Raw genomic sequence first — 17,921 nt, forward strand, 5'->3', positions numbered from 1 at the left:
CTTGAGATCTTAATTTCATTTATTTTTCTAGCTAAAATTTTTTTTTTCTTTTTTTTCTAGCTAAAATTTCTATTTGGTCCTTTTCCGATTGTGCTATGTCTGTTTGTGTAAGCGTCAGGTCTCTGCTGAAATTTGCAAGCCTTGCTTTTATCTTGTCATACACTTATTTCTGCATAACTCCGCTACATGGAGTTGTCTATTTGTTGCCTCTCATTTCCTTTTAAGGGTGTCATTTCAGATTTGCTTTCTTCAGTCTCTTGACTAATTCTCATTGTGGTTGATGTCATATTTGAAAAATTATTAATTATAATAATTTTGAGGTCTAGATTGGTGTTAAGTTCCTTGAGATTTCTGCTTGCTTCTCCCAAGCCTCTGGAGATGCTACACATATGGATCAGCTTACTCCAAGTTCAAGACTTGAGAGTTTCTGGACCACCCAGAATGGTGGCACACCAGGAGGCAGAATACAACTGGTTTCCTTCTGATTCATCCTTAGGGGTTCCTAGTCTAGGTGGATCTTTACCAGCATCCCTATATTTAGCTATCCCAGATTCTGATTTTTTTCTTCCTCTAGCTCTCATCCTTCAAGGCCCTCAAAAGCATAGCACAGCCTCTCAGAAGCCTTTTCCCAATTGGAAAAGCCCCCTGAGCAAAGGCAGCCCTGGAGTCTTCTTTTCTCTCTGGATTCCCAGTCAATCTTCGTTAGTCCTTTGATTTTTGATACTTTTCATATTTAAAATTTCTGAGGGTTGGTCTGAAACATCCAGCCTACCATTATTAGAAGTGGAACTTCCCACTCGCTTTATTGCAGATATCACAGAACTCTAGCCTATAACCTCACTATACAAAAGATAAAACTGTAGACATATGAAGACTTCCTTAGACTCACAATGATTAGTTGTAGGGCAGGGATTTCCAGCTGGTACTAGCAGTAAAGAATCCACCTCCCAAGGCAGGAGACATGGAGATGTGGGTTTGATCCCTGGGTCGAGAAGATCCCCTGGAGGAGGGCATGGCAACTCATTCCGGTATCCTTGCCTGGAGAATGCCCATGGACAGCGGAGCCTGGTGGGCTACCATCCACAGGGTCACAGAGTAAGACACAACTGAAGAGACTTAGCAGCAGCAGCAGTTGTAGAGCTAGATTTTAGCCTCAGAGCTTAAGGCTAATAACTGCTAAACTCCACTTACATAAAATCTGGATGTAAGGGTTTGTTTTGACCTTTTTACCCGGGGTAAGGAGAGGATAGTCTTGCCAAGAGATCAGGGGATGGAAGCAAGGACTTAGCCATATTCCTAGCACTTTTCATACATTCCTCTCCCAGCCCTGACTTATGGGAGTGGTGGGTGGGGTGGGACCTGATAACTTATGGTCTGGCAATGAGGAATGGAAGAGAACAATCCTTTCCATTCCTAAACCACAGATTACAGATAGCTGCATGATCAGTTATCCCTTTACCTTCAATGATTCTGAACACTTTCTTTTAAATATTTTATTTGGTTGTGTTAGGTCTTGGTTGCAGCATACGGGACTTTCCTTGCGTCATGCAGGGATCTTTCACTGTGGCGCTTTGGCTCTAGAACGAGCAGGCTTCAGTAGTTGTGGAGCATGTGGGCTTAGTTGCCTGCAACATGTGGGATCTTAGTTCCCCAACCAGGAATGGAACCCACTTCCTCTGCATTGTAAGGCAGATTCTTAACCACTGGTCTGGATACGGCTTTACAAAAGCCCTCTAAAACCAAGAAGTGTCTTCAGCCAGCCTCCTCTACCCCAGGAAACAAACACCAAGACACCCTCACAACAAAGACCATATCATTTATTTACAAAGGCCAGTGTAGGAGTTGGGGGAGGTGGGGAGGGAAAGCCACACAGACATCCTCTCTGGATTGCTTGGGACCCTTTCCCACTTGGGAGAAAATTCAGTTCCTCTTGCCTCCGTAACGGGTCCTCCAAGCAGCTGGGCTAAGTAGCAGAGAGAGGAGGTGATCTGAGCCTCCCCTATGCTCCACTAGAGTAAAGTCCAATTCCAGATCAAAGGCATCATTGCTGCCCTCTCCTTCCCTTCCTCAAATAGAACTTTCTGGCCTGGAGGGAAACAGTGAAAACTCAAGGGCAGGAGCGGCCAGGGGTTCTAGAAAGACTCCTCCCCCACTATTCCCCAAAAGCAATAAGAGAAGGGGTAATCAAGGGTGCCAGTCACAGCCCTGACAGCTTCAGAAGGGGTCCCCACACTACCCAGGCATCCAGAGGCCTAGGGGACCTAGCTCTCCAGGGTGTATATATTCCTGACCTAGACAGGCCCTTCCGCCTACTTCTGTCTGGTGGGATAAAACTCTAAACCAGAAATCAATAAGGTATCCACCCTCCCACTCAACTCACATGCACATGTGCGTGCGTGCATGCACCCACCCACCCACACACACCCTCACTGCTGAGACAGACCCCAGTCCTCTTCATGTCTTCTGAGCGGGGCTTAAATCACTGGTACCTGGAGATGCGGGCAGGTCCTGGGTTCATGGAAATGTGTGTGAATGTACAGAAGCATGTGTGTTTGAGGAAATGGAGCCAATATAATCCCTTGTGAGCCATACTGTTTAGCTTCTCTGAACCCTTTTCTTCAACTCAAATTTCATTACCATCTCTAAATCTCCTTTGCCAGGCCAAAGCCTAGACTCTGTGGACTAAAAGAACTATTAGTGTTTCCATTCCCTGTCAATTCCAACTTCCAAGTCCTCTGCTCACGCTGTTTCTCCCATTCCCTTCCTCCAGAAAGTCTCATTCCCTCATCCCCTTATTGGGCTGGTCCAGGGCTTAGGTTAAAGTGTCTGCCTGCAATGCGGGAGACCCGGGTTTGATCCCTGGGTCGGGAAGATCCCCTGGAAAAGGAAATGGTAACCCGCTCCAGTATTCTTGCCTGGAGAATCCCATGGACAGAGGAGCCTGGCAGGCTACAGTCCATGGGGTCGCAAAGAGTCGGACACGACTGAGCAACTTCACTTCAGGGCTTGTTAACTCCTGCTCCAGGGGGGCCGCGTCTCATGTCTCCCTTCAGACAGGGGGAACAAGCATCTTCCTTCCACTGGGAATCCCAACAGACCCCCTGAAAGTGATCAGAACATGGGGTGAGGAGGAAAATCACAGCCTGCTTCACCTGCCCCTCCTTCAGAGGATGGAAGTCTAGCGCTGGGTAGGCTGGAGGTGGGAGGGGATGAGGGGAAAGAGAGGAGGAAGAGTTACCAAAAGTAATCATAAGACAAGAAAAATCCTAGTGGTAGAGACAGAAGACCCTGTTCTAATAAAGCAGACAGTGGGTTCCTCCTTCAACTCTGCACTGCCACTGAGAAGTGTGAAGGCTGCAAAAGATGGTTGTGGAGTAAGGAGGTGGGGCCGATCAGCAAAAACTGAAAACTGTTTAAATAGCTCTGCTCAAGCAGGCAGGACCAGTAGAGAAGGTTCTACAAGAGGTGAAGTAAAAGTGGAATTCTCAGAGCTGCAGGGCTGGGCCCACCCCTCTAAAGTCACCCTGCTGTCTGGAGAGAACAAAGGAGAAGAGCAGAAGGGATGACAAGCTGCAGAGGGCCAGGCTGACAGAGGAGCCAAACATGGGCATCAAGGGAGGGGAGACGCAAGAGGCCCGGGCTGAGGGGTTAGGAGAGCTGAGAGCCCAGGAGCCTCTCGATAGCTGCGTTGATGTCCCCTCCCGTGGCGATGAGAGCCTGCAGGTTGGCCTCATGATTGATGAAGCCCATGGAGTTGAGCTGCTCCAGCTGCTGCTGAAATCTCACTTCTGGCGTCTGCACCTGGAGGGGACAAGCCTTGTGAAGTGGGCTCAGGATCAACCCCAGAGGGCCTAGCTGATTCCGAGGGTTTATGATGGAGAGACGAAGTCCTCCTCAGAATCAACCAATGGGGCAGGGGTCGATGACCAGCAAACAGAGGCCAGGGGAGCCGGCGTCCCAGATCACTAAACAGCTGTGCCATCATAAGGAGGGGGGGTGCATCTTTCTTGAAATTTCAAAGTAACAAATAGGTCTAGATCAGCCGATATTCCTAACTGCTTTCCATCAGCACTCTGGAGATGTTAACAGGCAGTCCAAAAGCCAAATGTTCTGTGGTCAGTAAATACCGTCTCCAAACCTGCTCCTGGCAACTGTCACACACACGATCACATTAAAGGTCAGAGAAGGGCCCCCGGAAAACACGAACCTGTTTAATTGTGTTTAACCCATCAACAAACACAGTTATTTACAAAAGAGGAGGCTTTTCATTTTTGACACTCCAAAACACATCTCCTGGAAACGTTTTCCCCCAGGGATGTTCAGGAAGCCATAGCCTAGATCACGAACAGAAGACTCAGGGTTGGAAGGAGCCCAGCAATGAGAGCGCCCAACCCGCAGTACAGGAACCCTTTGCCACTCTGTGATGTTTTCAGCATGATCCACCCACACTGGGCTCCAGACGCAGCTAGACTGGGCCTTGGATAACCCTTCACCCAGCCCTCTCAGTGCCTCGCACAGAGCTGGGCACACTTCCATTTCTGTTGAAAGGCTTTCCCCAGAGGTCACAGAGGTCGGAAAAAGGTTAAGGGGCTTCCCTGAGGTAATCCCCTGCTCTGCCCCCAAGCCCCAGGCCTAAGACTTTGTAGCCCAGGGCTCTGGTCACCTCTCCTCCCAGAATCCTCCTCTCCAGTCTCACAGACAGAGGCTGCTTTATTCATTTTTATTTTTGTTTTGGCCGCACCACATAGCATGTGGGATCTTAGTTCCCTGACCAGGGATAGAACCCGTGCCCCCTGCAGTGGAAATGTGGAGTCTTAAACCACTGGACTGCCAGGGACGTCCCAGAGGCTGCTTTAATTATCAAGAGTCCTCTGATACAGTAGAAGTAGTAAAACAGTGGTTAAAGTGTAAATTCCGGAGCCAGTATGCCTCGGTTTGAATTTCAGCTTCATTACTTACTCACTCTGTGACTCTGAGAAAGCCACCTAACCTCTCTGGGATTTAGCTTCCCCCCTTTGTAACACAGAAAGAGTAAGAAGAAGGCTGCTGTGAAGAGTAAAGGAAGTGAGCTCAAATATACAAGGCACATAGACCAGTACTCAGCTGACCCAGTAAGTGCTATTACTATCTCCATGTCACAGCTGTGGAAACTAAACTTACGGAAGATCAGTTACTTACCTAAGGCTAGAAAGTAGCAGACCAGGAACTAAAGCCAGGTCTGGCTGACTCCAAAGCCTGCTGTTTCCATTTGACTGCCACCCTTAGCACCGCAGGGTCCTAGCACCAGTCCGCTGCCCTGCGTACCTGTGAACTTCCGCTTCCAGCCAGAAGCTGGATCATCTGTTGCATGAGCTGCTGCTGAGCGCTGGAGGCCCCTGCTGGAGATGACGTGACTGGGAGGGCTGGCGAGGAGGTGGGCGCCTCGGGCGCAGACCCGGCGTTGCTGCCTGCAGAGGATGCTGGGGGCCGGGCCATCCCAAAAGAGCCAAGGCTGCAGGCAGGAGAGACCGAGAAGGGGGAGACGGCCTCTGAGAAAAGGGTGGGAATGTGAGATCCAGCAGGAAAAGCAGTTGGAAGGAACAGGAAAACAGATCCTCAGGGACACAAGGGCTGCTGAGAGCAGCAGGAAAAGGGCTTGAGGGGGAGGAGGAGCCAGATCCCTGTTGCCCACTTGCCCCCGCCCCTCACCTGGGTACCAGCCCTGGGGCTTCGGTCTGCAAGGTCTGCAGTCCCTGCTGGATCTGCAGCAGCGCCTGCATGGCTCGGGGATTGGTGAGAATGGAGAGTGACTCTGGGTTCTGCATCTGGTGGGAAACAACACGGAAAGGAGGTGGCAGGAGACGGGAGGCGGCCTAGACCCTGAGTCCAGAGCTAGGCACGGCCCCTCCCTTAAGCTTCACCCACTGGGCCTCTGGGTCTACCCAGGTGGCCCTCAACCTCCACCCATCTAGGCTCCTCACTTACCTGCTGCAGGAAGACTGGGAGCTGCAGGCGGAGCTGCTCCTGCAGCTGGGGGTTCCCCGCAAAGAGCGGCACGTTCACCATCATCTGCCAGGGTGAAGGTAGCAGCGGGAGGCCTGGGCCTACCCACCCTCACAATGCCCCCACCGCCTCATCTCCCTCAGCACCCCACCACTGTAGGAAACCGGGCCAGCTTTTCCAAGGATCTCAGAGTATCCTGAAGTCCTAGGTGGGACAGTGAGAGGAACTGGAACTATACTCTGGACAAGGACAAGAGTCAGAAGCCAGTCTGATGAGGATGATAATAGCGAACATTTCTGAGTACACAGGGCTTACTCTGTGCCAGGCCATGTGCTAAGCACTTTATGTTATTAACTCACTTAACCCTCACAACTCCAAGGCAGGTACTATTGTTATTACCATTTTACCAATGAGGAAACTGGGAATAAATAACTTGCCTGGCTCATGCAGCTAGGAAGTGGCAGAGCTCAATACAGAAACCCAGGCAGTCTGGCTCTTGAGCATTTGGATCATCACAAGTCACAGCCCCCAGCACACTCCCCCTCATGCCAGTCCCATACCTGAGCAGCAAAGTCGGGGTTCTGGGCAAGCGTTTGCATCATGCTGCGCATGTAGGGGGCTGAGATCACGTTCTGCATCAGCTGGGGGTTCTCAGAGATCTGCTGGAGGAGGGCCTGCATTTCTGGGCTGTTGAACATCCCTAGGATAGGAAGGGAAAAAAAACAAAACAAGAGAAAAGGGGTCCAAATGGAAAACAGATGCCTGATTTCAATCTACCTTACTTCAGGCACTGAGGGGTTGCCAAACTCAGAAAGGCAACAGTAAAGTGGGCACCCACATCCCGGGGAGTGGGTCCAAGTCTCTCTTGACCCTGAGGTCATCTTGCCCTGCTTTGGCCTGGCTCCCTCACCATCTGCTCTGCTATGATCAAGCCGGTTACAAACTGGGTCTGATTCCTATCCCTCTCTTCCTGCCACAGGTCAGATAATGTTAGAGTTGGAAAGGATTTGACTAAAGATGACCCAGATCAATGGTTTTCAAACTTGTCCTAGCAGCAGAGACCCTTTCCTCAAACCAAATCTCACTAGGAAACCAAGTATGTCAACGGTCTGGTTGGAGCTGGGGCAGAAGGCCTGGAGCCTTTCCCATGCGGTCTTCCCCCGTCCTGGCAATGGTCCAGATCCCTCAAGACTCAGAAGTATAATTCTGAAACCATGGGTCAGGTTCAAGTCCCTTATTTATGAAATAAGCATATAGAGGGGAAGGGACTATCCCGACCAAGATATTCCACAGAGTACAGAGAAATCATGGCATCTACCAGACATCCCTAGGGCCATTACAGTCATAGTCTTGATAAATGGGGCATCTCCCAGGGTTGCACAGCGTATAACCTACACTCTGTACAAGGCAGCTCTGTATATCCCTCTCGCCCAGCCTCACATCTACCCGTCCCTCATTCCTCTCACACACCCTCATCCCCAGTCTAACCCATTGACACTGGATAATACCAGCAGAGTTGAAAGAGCTTAGAAAGTGGGGCCTGGTTTATTCACGAGCCTTTACTTAGGTTGCTCTTGGGGACACTGGGAAAGGGCTAGAACCAAGCCTCACCCTCTGAGGGCTGAAGCCACTACTCCAGCCCACAGAGCTCTGTTTGCGGCTCTGATACAGTCTCACCTCTGTCTTCAGTACTCTGGAGCAGTGTGAACCCCCTTCAGGCCTGGGGCAGGGGACTGCCCTGGTGACCCCACTCAGCTCCGCCCACCCCAGGACATACCTGACCCCAGGCTAGCCGCATTGATCCCAAAGGGATTGGAGACCGTTGGGTGCACCCGGCTGGCCCCTGATCCTCCGGCGCCCTCCCCACCGGACCCGGGGGCCTGGGAGGCGGGGGGCGAGGGGCTCCAGGGGTTAGGGAGGGGCTCTCGATTCTCAGTCCGCAGAGGCTGGGAGGATGAGCTGTCGGAGTTCCCGGCCAGGGAAGAGAAGGGGTTGTTGCCAAACTGGGAGGAGGGAAAGGTTTTGGGTTAAGGACTGAAACAGATCAGGGAGAAGGGCTAGGCCCTTTCTTTCTTCTCACCTAATAGCCTCCCGGTCCCCAGGAAAGGGAGAGAGATCTAAAACTGTGGAGGTCCTCATGTCAATTTCTGGCCTCACAACGGCCGACTTCACCCTTACCCTGCAAGGTGGGAGTTGGCTGATGCTAATGACTGGATAAATGAACCCCTCAGGTCACCGGAAACATCCCCATCTCCCCTGGTGGCTCTAAATATTTGGTTTCTAGTCTTCTCTGTGCTCTATAGTACTTGACACACACCTTTCCTACTGTGCCGCGAGATACTGGTTTTCCTTAGCTCTTAAGGGGCAGAGACAATGTCAGATTGACCTTTGCACACCTGGCCCCTGACACTAGTAGGTGCTCAATACGTAACTATTGGCTTGATGGGAGCTGACTACTCCAACCCCTATTTGCCTTCAGCTCTCCCTTTTCCAGCCACCTCAGTCCAAGTCTAACTCCGCTGAACCTTCTTCCTCACCTCCAGATCCCCCATGTGGCATTCTGCCCATCCAGGAACATCACGTGGAGCCCCTCAGAGGGGCACGCCTCTGGCTGAGCACCCTTCCCTAGGTCTTGTCCTCTGTTGCTTCCTCCATGTAATCTCTTCTTTCTCCTCCCCACCCCCATCTTCTTAGACTGGCTGCTTCAGCTAAACAGTACCCCCTAGCATCAGGCCCCCTAGGATGTTACCCAGGATTGTCTCAGGGTCTGCACCCCACTACATGATGGGCTGCCCAAGGGGACACCCGAGCCTGCATCTGAATCTCCTCCCTCTGGACCCGCTGATAGCCAGGAAAGAGCTCTGTCTGAGGCATGTGATGGCTGAGGGAGCCCAGGCCTCTTCCCCTTGCTCAGCCTCCCTCTCCTGTCCCCAGGCAGGCCTTACCCATGCAGGAGGTACCTGAGCAGCCTCAGCCCCACCGCACCAGGGAGTTTCATATCCAGTTACTTTTCCTGTTTATTCAAACAGGGGGCCAGCTCCTGCTCTGAGCTGTGGTTCCTTTGCCCTACCAGATGCCTGTTCAGATAATAGCGTTTGCAGGCCAGGGAACGTGTACCACAGTTTCAGTCTTTGTCATCATTGCAGATTTCCTGTTCTGCTAACTTGCCTAGCACCCAACCCCAGCTAGTTCTGGGTCCTGCTTTGCTCTTCCCAGTACACCCTAAGGCCTGAATCTCTTTGCCAGAACTCCCAAAAGTGATAACAACGGCCATTTATTGAGCACCTACTATGTGCCTGACCCATTCATTCTAATGCTTATAATATCCCTCTAATACACCAGTTCTCAAAGTGTGGTCCTAGGACCTCTGCAAGGTTTAAAAACAATTTTTATAACCCTAAGACATTATTTGCCTTTTTCACTCTCATTCTCTCATAAGTATTCAGGGGTGTTTTCCAAAGGCTACATAACATGTGACAATGCAATGGACTGAATACAGAAGCAGATCTGATCTGAGATCTGCAAAAATGTCAAACAAGGCCATTCTTTCCTCTAAAGTTTTGTTTTGGGAGATAAAGTTATTTTTTAAAAGAGCATGCTGGTTATATTAATGTGCAATGGGTTTATTGTTATTTTTAAATGAGTTCATAAATATTTATTTAAATTCTCAGTTTTAATTTCAGATTCAGTGAATATCAATAGACCTAACCCACAAAAACAAAACCTCCTTGGGGTCCTAACTATATAAAGGGGTCCAGAGTGGAATTCCCTAGTAATCTAGTTTGGTCTCCAGGCTTCCACTGCAAGGGGTGCGGGTTTGATCCTTGGTGAGGGAACTAGATCCCTCCCACATGCTGTGCAGTAAGGCAAAAAAAAAAATTTTTTTTAATAAATAAATAAAGGGATCCAGAGACCAAAATGATTGAGGACAATGCTATAATACATTGTCTCCATTTTGAAAATGAGGCAGCAGAAAACTCAGGGAGGCTGAAGCAACTCGCTTAAAACCACACCACTGAAGAATGGTGGGGCAGGTGTTTGGACGCAGGCTTGCTGTTGCCAAACGCTGTTCTTTTAGCTGAGCCAGTGGTTCCCACACCTTAAAGTGTATCAGAATTAGCTGAGGGCTTGGTCTAAGCCTTGCTCAACTACTTGATTTTTTTTTTTAACCAGGTACATGCATTACTTTGATATACATTTTAAATTAAATACTTTAGTAAAATAAAACTAAAATAAACTAAAAACCCACAGGTAATCTTCAGAAGCACTTTCTTTCAATTTCTATAAGCACTTTCTAAAGTTTGAAAGAGCAATGGCAATAATCATCAAGATGACGGTGAAGAATAAGGTACAGTGGGGAGGGGAGAGTCACCCTACCTGATGCCTAGGCTTAATTAAGACAACGTGGTATCATTATAGGAACCGAGCCAGCAAGGTGCACACTAATCTGCCTGCAGCACAGGAGACCTGGGTTTGATCCCTGGGTCTGGAAGATCCTCTGGAGAAGGGAATGGCAACCCACTCCAGTATTCTTGCCTGGAGAATCCCATGGACAGAGGACCCTGGCAAGTTACAGTCCATGGGGTCACAAAGAGTCAGACACAACTGAGCGAATAACACTACCACTAGCAATGCCATGAACAAGAAATCTGCTGGGATGGCATGGACTGCTCAGGACATGGTGCTTTTTCCTTTCCACAAGGAGAAAGTATTGTGAGGTCCCACTCTCCTACCTGGGTGCTGGTTGTGGGGACAGACTGTTCAGTTTGTGAAAATCCATCAAGCCAAACACTTAGGATATGTGCACCTTTCTGCAACTATATTATTCTTCAAATGAAACATTTCTAGATGTTTTTAAAAAGCAAGTCTAAAATTATACAAACAGCATATCACTTCCATAAGGTTGAAAAAATATGCAAAATGATGCCACAGATTATTTATGGATACATACATAGGTAATAAAAGAATCAAAACGACAAACACCGACTTCAGGGTGGTAGTGACTCCGAGAGGGAAAGAGAGGCATAGGATGGGGGAGGGGCATGTGACGGCTGCAATTCCATGTGTAATATCTTATTTGCCAATGTTAAAGATATCTAGGAAAACACACAAAATACTAAAAATATTCATTAACTCCGGGATAGAAAAGAGAGGGCTGGGAGATGGAAATAGAAGGATCTCTTTTGTATACTTTTATTAAGCTTGGATACCTTTCCACTCTTTTTAAATATCCTTCTGTTTACTTTGTGTAACTTCTGAGTTTTGAAACAGGTAAATGCATAATGTATTTAGTGTAAATTAAACTTTAATATGAGAGAATGCTGTACTTTTTGTATATTTGAAAAAAATTCACAAAGCATTTTTGAAAGCACATATTCCCAACGCTTAATTCCAGAGATTGATTCAATAAGTATCTCAAAGATGGGAACCAGGAATCTCATGATTAACAAGCACCCCAGGTGCTTCTGATGCAGGTGATCTGTGGACCACACTTGAGACACACTGTGGAAGGGTGGGCTCTTTGACCTCAGGCCTGCCCCACAACCTTTGAGCCCGCGCAAGAAGTCTGCCAGAACAATGTCAAAGCCCTTGGATACTGCACTGCCCCCACTTCCTAGGGACCCCTGCTGTCTTCTGCCCCAGGGCTTCAGTCCCATGCCGAGATGGACCATCCCCGGCTGTGCCCTGTGAAAACCACCTTCAAGCCAAGGCCTACCCTCAGGGCACTAGGGAAGGAAAGAGGAGCAGATAGCACCTCAGGCTTGCCTGGGTCTGGGCTGGGTGCTCCTGCGTTCAGACTGCCCTCCCACAGCCCAGCCCCTGGCCCCACCTGCTCCCTGGCAGCACTGAACATGGGCTCCTGGATGTCTGTGTACATGCGGCGGAGGGCATTGTACCCTCCAGGGATGCTCTCCAGGTTGCTTAGAGCTCGGTCCTGGTTCCGCATCATCTCCTGCATCATGGCTGGATTTCGAGCAAGCTCCATTGTCTGGTGGAAAAGGAAAAGAGAGAGAATGACTCTGGAACCAGGGCGTCACCAAGCTTGAAAAAGACTGGGCCTTGAAAAGGGGGACCAGGACTAGGGTCCCGGGCCCAGGAACTGACCCAGAGTGGCTGGGAGGAGGGTGAACTGGATTTCCTTTCTCTATTGTCATCTTGGCTCCAACCCTGCCTCTCTGTGGGTATTCTGGTTGACTTTTGGGGGTATAATGATCCCAGATGGGGTGAGGGCAGCAGCTTTCCTCTCTCAGGTTCAGGGGATCTGCAGAAGTATCAGGGAACACAAGGGAGTTCAATAAGAAAGGACATGAGAGGGGCTTCCCTTGTGGTCCCGTGGCTAAGACTCTGAGCTCCCAGTTCCAGGGGCCCTGGGTTTGATTTCTAGTCAGGGAGCTAGATCCCACATGCCACAACTAAAGATCCTGCATGAAGACTCAGCACAGCCAAGTAAGTAAACTAAATAAATATTAAAAAAAGAAAGAAAGTACATGAGAAAAGGGAGAAAGCAAGAGAGAAAATTAACATCTATTGAACAGTTACTACATACAGGCACTGAGCTAAGTAATTTACAGAATTCAAGTCATTTAATCCCCATGATAACTATCCCAAGTATGTTTTTCTGTCCCTATTTAGCAGATAAGAAAATAGGCTCAGAGACTCACTGCCTAGTACCCACAGTCAGTTAGCGGTGGAGACAGGGTTCAAGGCCAGGTTGGTCTGTCTGACCAAGACTAGATTACGGCTTCTGATAAATGACCACAAATTGGTGGGGGGAAAGGATTCAAGCTGGGACGATGCTTCCAACACCTTTTGGATCTCACTACAGGTCTTTGGCCTCACTGAATCTTGAGAAATAGGATGAGGGCTTTCTCTTGGGAGCCAATGTCTCACTCTCAATAACGAGGGGACAGTGAGTACAGCAGCTTCTTGTTCTCATCCATTGGAAAGCTTTCCCTGTCCTTCTTCCTAAATCTGCTCCATACATGCTTCTTCTAAGACACTTTTATGTCTATGATAAGCCTCTGATCTCTTATTCCACAAGTCATTCATTTACTAAGTACTTATTGAGTGGTAACTATACACCAGTGGTAGCTATACACTATGCACTGTTCTAGGCAGTGAACAAAACATTTGCAAAGTCTTGCCCTTCTGGGACTTACCTTCTGGTGAGTCCAGCACTAGCGTCCACAGTTCTGCTAAGATCATCTACCCTCATCCCCTAGTGGGTGGCCACAAGACGGAGCTCCCGAAGACCAACACCAGACCCCCTTGCCTGGGTCTTCCTCACTCACCTAACCCTCCCTTATCCACCTGGCCCTGCCCAGCCACAAAGGTCTCCAATCCTACTTTTCATTCCCAGGCCTTTGTGCTTGCTCTCCCTTAGCCCTGAATACTCTTCTTTTTCCCTCTGGTTCATTCTTCCTCTTTTGGGTCTCTGTTTGGGCAACACTTCCTTTATGGCCCCCTCTGAGCCCCAGGGTAGGGTCAGGAGCCCTTCTGTGTGCTCCTAAGGGATCCTGTGACCATCTCTATGATAGTACTATCCACGCTGTACTATAAATGCCTTCTTACTTGTCCCACTTCCCTTTGAGACCAGAAGTTCCTGGGGGGCTTCCCTGGTGGTCCAGTGGTTAAGAATCCACCTGCCAACGGAGAGGACACAGGTTTGATCCCTGGTCTGGGAATGTCCCACATGCCATGGAGCAACTAAGCCTGTGCACCACTATTACTGAGCCTGAGCTCTAGAGCCCAAGAGCAGCAACTACCAAGCCCACAAGCTACAACTACTGAAGCCCGTGTGCCCTAGAGCCTGTGCTCTGCAACAAGAGAAGCCACCGCAATGAGAAGACCACAACAAAGAGCAGCCCCCACTGGCAGCAACTAGAGAAAGCCCACGCGGCAACAAAGACCCAGCACGGCCAAAAACAAATAAATAAATAAAACAAATCTAAAAATAAAAGAAAAAAGAAGTAGTTCCTAGAGAGCTAGGCCTATGTCTTTTCATCACTGTACCCCCAGTGCCCAAAACGTGGCTGTTGAATGAATGAACATATCAAGGTAGGACAAGGTAGGAAAAGGTAAGACAGGGTACAGCTGGGTGCCCGGGGTCCTCCACGCCCCCCCAACCTTCTCTCAGACCCACCTGCCTCATAAGCTCAGGGTTGTTGAGCATGTGACTGATCTCAGGGTTCCGCTCCATCAGCTGCTGCATCTGGGGGTTGGCCATGATCATGTGGCGCATCAGGTCGGGGTTAGACATCATGTCCTGGACCAGGGGGTTCTCCATGATCTGCGACAGCATCTCAGGATTGGACATCAGCTGCCTCTGCATCTGCTGCTGCAGCTCCATGAAGTTGGCAGAGCCCAAGCCCAGGCTGCCCAAGCCCAGGATGCCCCCAAAGCCAGCTGTGCGGGAGGGGAGCAGGGTCAGTTTGTCCCAAGACTCTTCTACCTGGCCAGAGCCACTGAAATCACCTGAAGGAACCAGGATGGGCCCCCTCTGCTTCTCACATCTCCCTTTCTCAATCATTTCCACAGACCCAGCCCTGATCTGTTGCTGGCAAAGAGATGGGAGCCTACTAGACTGAGACCTCTTTGATGGCCAAGGCTGACAGGCAGGCACGGTACTGAACCCAGAGAGGGCAATCAGTGACGGCATCCTGAATGAGCAAATAAATATTCTCCAACTGGATACTGTTGGGCCCACCTTTTTCCCAAACTCCAATACCCTCGGTTTTCCACATCCCCAGCCCCATTTCTCCCTTCACCCTTAATATTTCACCATGCTCCCCTCTTCTGGGAAGCCCTTGCAGATTGGTTTCCTCCCAACTTGGCTCAAGCACCAGTGTCTGGAACCCTATGTTCAGGGGCCCCAATCCCCATCAGATCAGGAGCAGGGATCAACATTCCCCTCTTCTTGGCCTCTCTCCCACTCTATAGACTATAACAGTGTGGTGCCTTCCTCCCTAAAGGCTTACAGAGTATGGATGCAGTGGCACTGGGAGGTCCCTCCCCAGTCCCTGGGGAGGTACCCCCTCCACTGCCCCTTCGGCTTCCACTGCCTGTATCTGAAGTGGCACTTCCAGAAGTGGAGGGCTGGGCAGACGTGGCAGGTGAAGCAGGGGTGGTGGAGGGGGCTGAGGCTGGGTCTGGGGTGGAAGGGGAAGAAGCAGTGGCAGTAGCTGGATCTTGAACCCTGAGAAAGAAAGAAAAATCCTCATTGAAGTGGACACAAAAGGGAAGACCATGATTTCTACCTGTGCTGCGCAGCTACAGCCCTAGACCAAGCCACCTCTGAGGTAACCCTGAGGCTGGGGCAGGGTGATGCCGGGGGCAGTCAGGAAATTGGGCAGAGGGAGAAAGGAGCCAGTATCCTCTATCTCCAGGTCATTTAAGGCGAGGTAAGTCAAGTTCCCTAGCCCTGCAGGTCCGATCACAAGGCCTTCTGGCAGCCCATCGAAGAGCCACCTTCCTGGGTCTTGGCATTCCACAGACCTTCCACAGACATATGCTTGAACAATGGGTGAGAAAGTGTCAGATGGGGAGAAACAAAGAAAGCCCAATCTGAAGCTGGACCTGCTCCTCTCCTGAACTTACTTCTGAGGGGTCTTGATGACCAGATGAACAGTGAGCCCATCCTTGATCCCATGCTGGTTCAGTGTGTCCCCATCCTTGAGGATCTTGCCTGCGAAGATCAGGACCAGCTGATCCTGCTGTGCCTTAAATCTCCGGGAGATTTCCTCTTTAAACTGTGATCAAGAGGCAAAGGTCACTGTGGAGGCTGCCTGGGCTCCACCAACCAGGGACCCTGCCTCTCCTTCAAAGCTTCTGCATTCCCTTGCTCCCACCTCTAGTCGTGGGAAGTCCTTTCAGCAGTCTTGACTCCATCCCTCCAGCTGAAATTAAGCTGCTCCTTTCTTAACCAAGGGAGCTGGACCAGTGAGAGGCTCCTCTCAGCAATACTCCAGGGTCTCTCACCCTCCCAAGCCCTGCTTCTGTCCACTCCCTCTTCAGTCCCAAGTTCCCCCTGAGGGTACTACCTGGGCAGTTCTCTCATGGAAACTCCTTGGCCCAACCCTGTTTCCCCTCAGCCTTCTCTCTTCAGACTTCAAGTCTCTTTCCTCTCTTTATTCCCAGTTTTCTTGTAACAACTACAACAAATAAGTCCCAGTTATTTATAACAGCACTAACTACACATGTTAATTATTATCTCCATTTCAGAGACCAGAAAATTGAGGATTAGAGCAGTTAGATAACTTGCCCTGGGCAAACTGGAACTCAGGTCTTGACATCAAAGCCCAGGCTCCTCTTAACCAAATGTATGCTGCGGGGTGGCGGGAGCTCTCAATTAGAGCTGATTTCAAATTCAGCTTTGCAGGCAAAAATTATTTAAATTACGGAATGTGGTCATTTTATAAGGTCAGGGGGAGGGGCAATGATGGCAACAAAGGCTGGCTGGGGAGAGTTAGACTCCCCAAACCTATCACACACACCGTCCCCGCCCCCCATCAACCCAAGCAAATCAAACACACACTCTTAAGTAGAGGGTGCACTTGCTAAGCAAAGGCAGCTTCCAGACCCCTCCCTTCCAATCAGACGCCTATCTTAAGCCCCGCCTCTGTGAAATTCTGGAGCAGCCACAGGGAGGTGGTGAACACAGGCAATATTCCCTCATTCACTCATTCAACATATTTTACTAAGCACCTACTGCACACTGTGTAAATCCCAGAGGGGATGAGAATCAAATGTATTCACTCTAATTTGAAAGAGTAGGAAAGATCCAGGCAGAGGGAAATCCTCCCCCCACCAACCAGGCGTCAGAATTCTGGGCGTTCTCTGAGTCGCACAGTAGGCGCCCAGAGTTCCCCCCAACCTGCGCCCCGCCGCCCACTCTCCGGGCTCAGCACCTGGCCCGGCCCCCACTCTGCCTCTGCGCCTCGAATCCCGACCAGTAACCGGGGCGAACACTCCCCTCAAACCTAGGGTCCTTCCCCCTGCCCAGTGCAAGGTGTCCTCTTCCCACTCTCCACCACGCCCCCAGCCCAGGCCACAAGGCAAACCCCGGCCTCCCTTCCCCAGCACGCGCCACGCTCCCCTAAATCGCCCTCGCAGGATGCCCCCTACCCGCCTGCCCTACCCTCCTGCTCCTCCGAGTGCCTGCTGGGCTCCCGCCCTCCACTCCCCGGCCCTCCCGCACGCCCGACAGTCTCAGAGCCACCCGCCTCTTCGCAGACCCCTCCTCCGCGCTCACCCCCACCCCAGCCACCCTTACTACCTCTTTGACCGAGGCTCGGTCGCAGATCACAATTTCCTCCTTGTCCTTGGGGGTCTTGACGGTGACCCGAATGGGGGGCCTCGTCTCGGCCCCGCTCGGCTCCGCCATGCCACCGCCGCCACCCGGCCGCCCGCCAGCCCGCCCCGGCTCCTCCTCCTACTCCCCGCCCGCCCGGCCGGCCGGGCTTGGCTCCGGCGCCTCCAACACTCCCCTGTCCCCTCCCCTCCCCAAGGCTTCACCGGCCCCCTCCGGACCCGCCACGGCCACAGCGCCCCGGGCGGACTGGGGGGGCCACTGCAGTGGGGTCCGCCCAGGGCTGAGCCCGGGGTCCGTCGGCTTGGACCGGGCCTTGCAGGGCTGCAGCCCCCGAGGGGTTCGGGGCGGGGGCGGGGCGTGTCGGTCACTGCGGGGCGGGGGCCGAATTCCCCGCGAGAGACCACAGCCCGACGCAGCCCGCCGGAGCCGAGCCGAGGTGCCCCCTGGGCCCAAAGCTGCCCCCGCCCCTCCGCGGGTAACTCCAGCTTCGGGACAAAGGACTTTCTGTGTCGCCGCTTTATCTCCGTTCCCTGTGATAACTGGCCTTTCTCCGGAAGCCCAAATCCTTTCCAGGCCTGAGACCTATCCCGACTTTGAGGTTGACTTTTCTTACTCCTGGATGTCCACC

General features: G+C 51.0%; 1 protein-coding gene across 1 annotated transcript; it reads right to left on the reverse strand.

Moving 5' to 3' along the window:
- Window positions 1-1,796: 1,796 nt before the first annotated feature.
- Window positions 1,797-17,423, reverse strand: UBQLN4 (ubiquilin 4). Its single transcript, XM_005898713.3, has 11 exons — window positions 17,258-17,423; window positions 15,580-15,731; window positions 14,961-15,178; window positions 14,126-14,388; window positions 11,813-11,971; window positions 7,760-7,985; window positions 6,543-6,682; window positions 5,965-6,048; window positions 5,689-5,804; window positions 5,305-5,491; window positions 1,797-3,801 (listed from the first exon to the last, which is right to left on the reverse strand). The coding sequence occupies exons 1-11, from the start codon at window positions 17,363-17,365 to the stop codon at window positions 3,649-3,651; spliced, it is 1,806 nt and encodes a 601-aa protein (XP_005898775.1). The 5' UTR covers window positions 17,366-17,423; the 3' UTR covers window positions 1,797-3,648.
- Between the last annotated feature and the right edge of the window lie 498 nt (window positions 17,424-17,921).

Source organism: Bos mutus, chromosome 3 (genome assembly GCF_027580195.1).
Source record: "Bos mutus isolate GX-2022 chromosome 3, NWIPB_WYAK_1.1, whole genome shotgun sequence".
Lineage (NCBI taxonomy): Eukaryota > Metazoa > Chordata > Mammalia > Artiodactyla > Bovidae > Bos > Bos mutus.

Excerpts from the sequence above, each read along its gene's own strand:
- UBQLN4 (XM_005898713.3), bottom strand. The coding sequence starts at position 17,365 with ATGGCGGAGCCGAGCGGGGCCGAGACGAGGCCCCCCATTCGGGTCACC. Across the intron at positions 14,389-14,960 it reads TGCCACTGCATCCATACTCT|CTGGCTTTGGGGGCATCCTG; the intron begins GTAAGCCTTTAG and ends CCTCCCGCACAG. Across the intron at positions 6,049-6,542 it reads ACCCCGACTTTGCTGCTCAG|ATGATGGTGAACGTGCCGCT; the intron begins GTATGGGACTGG and ends TCACCCTGGCAG.